Source organism: Esox lucius, chromosome 14, assembly GCF_011004845.1.
Source record: "Esox lucius isolate fEsoLuc1 chromosome 14, fEsoLuc1.pri, whole genome shotgun sequence".
Classification (NCBI taxonomy): Eukaryota; Metazoa; Chordata; class Actinopteri; order Esociformes; family Esocidae; genus Esox; species Esox lucius.
Genome location: NC_047582.1, coordinates 36,415,062 through 36,418,779, shown reverse-complemented (window position 1 = coordinate 36,418,779; position 3,718 = coordinate 36,415,062). Strand labels below are relative to the sequence as shown.

Sequence of the window (3,718 nt, the reverse complement as noted above, 5' to 3'; positions counted from 1 at the left end):
CTAGATGATGGGATGGGGGTAATAGTCACAGTTATAGATGATGGGTTAGGGGTAATAGTCACAGTTATAGATGATGGGATAGGGGTAATAGTCACAGTTCTATATAATGGGTTAGGGGAAATAGTCACAGTTCTAGACGTTGGGATGGGGCAATAGTCATAGTCCTAGATGATGGGTTAGGGGTAATAGTCACAGTTCTAGATGATGGGATGGGGCAATAGTCATAGTTCTAGATGATGGGATAGGGGTAATAGTCACAATTCTAGATGATGGGTTAGGGGCAATAGTCACAGTTCTAGATGATGGGATGGGGGTAATAGTCACAGTTCTAGATGATGGGATGGGGGTAATAGTCACAGTTCTAGATGATGGGATAGGGGTAATAGTCACAGTTCTAGATGATGGGATAGGGGTAATAGTCACAGTTCTAGATGATGGGATGGGGGTAATAGTCACAGTTCTAGATGATGGGATGGGGGTAATAGTCACAGTTCTAGATGATGGGATGGGGGTAATAGTCACAGTTCTAGATGACGGGATGGGGGTAATAGTCACAGTTCTAGATGATGGGATGGGGGTAATAGTCACAGTTCTAGATGATGGGATAGGGGTAATAGTCACAGTTCTAGATGATGGGATGGGGTAATAGTCACAGTTCTAGATGATGGGATAGGGGTAATAGTCACAGTTCTAGATGATGGGATGGGGGTAATAGTCACAGTTCTAGATGATGGGATGGGGGTAATAGTCACAGTTATAGAGCATTGGTTGCAGAGGAGAGCAGGGATAGTCTAGCGCAGAGCAGACCTGGGGATGATGTGGGCCCACACAGCTTTTACCTGGCAGGTTGGCTGACTTCCCCTCTCTGCATATCGAGTCCAGCCACTGATCCACTCCTGGCCAGGCTAAGTAATGACTGAGGAAGGCTGTGGCAAAACACAGCAGCCCTCAGATCTTTCTGGAGACTTCAGCTCCTCCACAGTTCACCGTGATCAGAGGGAAGCCATGTAGCAGGTGATCAAACATGACAGGAATTCTGCCTCAGGCTACAAGAGGCAAGCCAACTACTGAGAGGTGGGTCGGGGTGGGTGTCACGAACACGAGGATGTCTTTACGTCAGAAATATGACAGTATTAAAATTCAAACTGTGAGGTCGTCGGTGAGTTAGAGGACAAGCACATGACTTTGGTTTCTAATGATTTGTTTGAGTAGTATGAAGTACACAGATTTACAGATGAACTCCTTTTTTCTCTCTCAAAAAATAAAAGTGAAGTCAGCTGGCCAGTTCAATCCAGGACAGGAAGAGGACATGGAGACGGTAGCCACGGGCAACAAACGATGGAGTTCGTGCTACAGAGCTAGCCAGGAGAGAAATGTCTGCCAGGTTTAGATATGCAAATTTGGTTCTAATAACTTGCGAGGGGAGCGGTTATTCAAGGGTTTTGTTTGGAGGCAGCTGGGCCTGGGGAAACTTCATAAAAAAAGGTTTATTCCCCATGTAAAAACAGCAACAGTGATTTTTGTTCCTTCTCCATCTTCTTCATTGTCTTCTTTAAAAAAGTCCTGCCCAGTTGTCTCATGTAATCTGTAAAAGCACTCTTACATTAGTTCACTTTATTATCCATGACATCATTAACCATCACATGTCCAGAATATCTCTATGCAGACTGAATCAAACTTAATCAAGACTAATTAACTCTTTAGATGTGTCCCGTGTAGCTCATTTGGTAGAGCATCAGAGGGGTTTGATCACCACTGGAGACCAGGTTGGAAATGGGTTTGGAGACCAGGTTGGAAATGGGTTTGGAGACCAGGTTGGAAATGGGTTTGGAGACCAGGTTGGAAATGGGTTTGGAGACCAGGTTGGAAATGGGTTTGGAGACCCGGTTGGAAATGGGTTTGGAGACCAGGTTGGAAATGGGTTTGGAGACCAGGTTGGAAATGGGTTTGGAGACCCGGTTGGAAATGGGTTTGGAGACCCGGTTGGAAATGGGTTTGGAGACCAGGTTGGAAATGTACGCAGTCAATACCGTAAATCGCTCTGGATGAGGGCATCATCTAAATGTGTAAATATGTTGTTGTTGATTTTAGCTGTATGCTGATTGGACAGTGTGATTAGGATAGGAAATACTTAGACCTTCTGTAGAGGGATTCTGTACCAGACATTTTTAATTAGCGACTTTAAGTTGTCCAGCCGTTAAGCCGTGTAGCCAGTAGGGATCCAGGTAGTTTTTCAGTATGCTAACATTAACATTAACATTACAGAATATGGAAGAAATCCTGTTTTGCCAGAAGTATGCACAAAGTTGTGATAAATAATTATACTGTATTCAGAATTATGGAATTATGGATTTACAGTATTTACAGACTGCTCCAAATATACTTATCTTGTCATCATTGGAACAGGATGGCCGGGTCTAGCGGGACAAGGTCTAGAGGGGCCAGGACAGGAGGGTCCAGGTCTAGAGGGGCCAGGTCTACAGGGTCCAGGTCTAGAGGGGCTAGGTCTACAGGGTCCAGGTCTAGAGGGGCCAGGTCTACAGGGTCCAGGTCTAGAGGGGCCAGGTCTACAGGGTCTAGGTCTAGAGGGGCCAGGTCTACAGGGTCCAGGTCTAGAGGGGCCAGGTCTACAGGGTCCAGGTCTAGAGGGGCCAGGACAGGAGGGTCCAGGTCTAGAGGGGCCAGGTCTACAGGGTCCAGGTCTAGAGGGGCCAGGTCTACAGGGTCTAGGTCTAGAGGGGCCAGGTCTACAGGGTCCAGGTCTAGAGGGGCCAGGTCTACAGGGTCCAGGTCTAGAGGGGCCAGGTCTACAGGGTCGAGGTCTAGAGGGGCCAGGTCTACAGGGTCCAGGTCTAGAGGGGCCAGGTCTACAGGGTCCAGGTCTAGAGGGGCCAGGACAGGAGGGTCCAGGTCTAGAGGGGCCAGGTCTACAGGGTCCAGGTCTAGAGGGGCCAGGTCTACAGGGTCTAGGTCTAGAGGGGCCAGGTCTACAGGGTCCAGGTCTAGAGGGGCCAGGTCTACAGGGTCCAGGTCTAGAGGGGCCAGGACAGGAGGGTCCAGGTCTAGAGGGGCCAGGTCTACAGGGTCCAGGTCTGGAGGGGCCAAGTCTACAGGGTCCAGGTCTAGAGGGGCCAGGTCTACAGGGTCCAGGTCTGGAGGGGCCAGGTCTACAGGGTCCAGGTCTGGAGGGGCCAGGTCTACAGGGTCCAGGTCTAGAGGGGCCAGGACAGGAGGGTCCAGGTCTAGAGGGGCCAGGTCTACAGGGTCCAGGTCTGGAGGGGCCAAGTCTACAGGGTCCAGGTCTAGAGGGGCCAGGTCTACAGGGTCCAGGTCTGGAGGGGCCAGGTCTACAGGGTCCAGGTCTGGAGGGGCCAGGTTTACAGGGTCCAGGTCTAGAGGGGCCAGGTCTACAGGGTCCAGGTCTGGAGGGGCCAGGTCTACAGGGTCCAGGTCTGGAGCGGCCAGTTCTAGTACTTCCTTCCACTGAACAGGCATTTCCTCGGTCTGTAAAGGGTATCTCTTTATCTCGCTCCTTCCTTTGCTCCTTCCCTCCCTCCCTGGGTGTGATGCTGGTTTTCTTGTGGGGGAACACCAGTATATGACCCAGCGAGTGCAGTGTACCAAACCACAGACCCACAGAACCACAGGCCTCAGCAGCTAAACATAGACCGCCGACAGCAGAGCAGACGGCCCAGAAGAGTGGGAACTGGATCAAGCC

At 50.3% G+C, this 3,718-nt stretch overlaps 1 protein-coding gene across 1 annotated transcript; it reads right to left on the bottom strand.

Moving 5' to 3' along the window:
• Positions 1-2,394: 2,394 nt before the first annotated feature.
• Positions 2,395-3,495, bottom strand: LOC117595535 (resuscitation-promoting factor RpfA-like). Its single transcript, XM_034296768.1, has one exon. The coding sequence runs from the start codon at positions 3,493-3,495 to the stop codon at positions 2,395-2,397; it is 1,101 nt and encodes a 366-aa protein (XP_034152659.1).
• Positions 3,496-3,718: the final 223 nt, after the last annotated feature.

What these genes read in the sequence shown, in the direction of transcription:
- LOC117595535 (XM_034296768.1), bottom strand. Translation starts at nt 3,495, where the DNA reads ATGCCTGTTCAGTGGAAGGAAGTACTAGAACTGGCCGCTCCAGACCTG.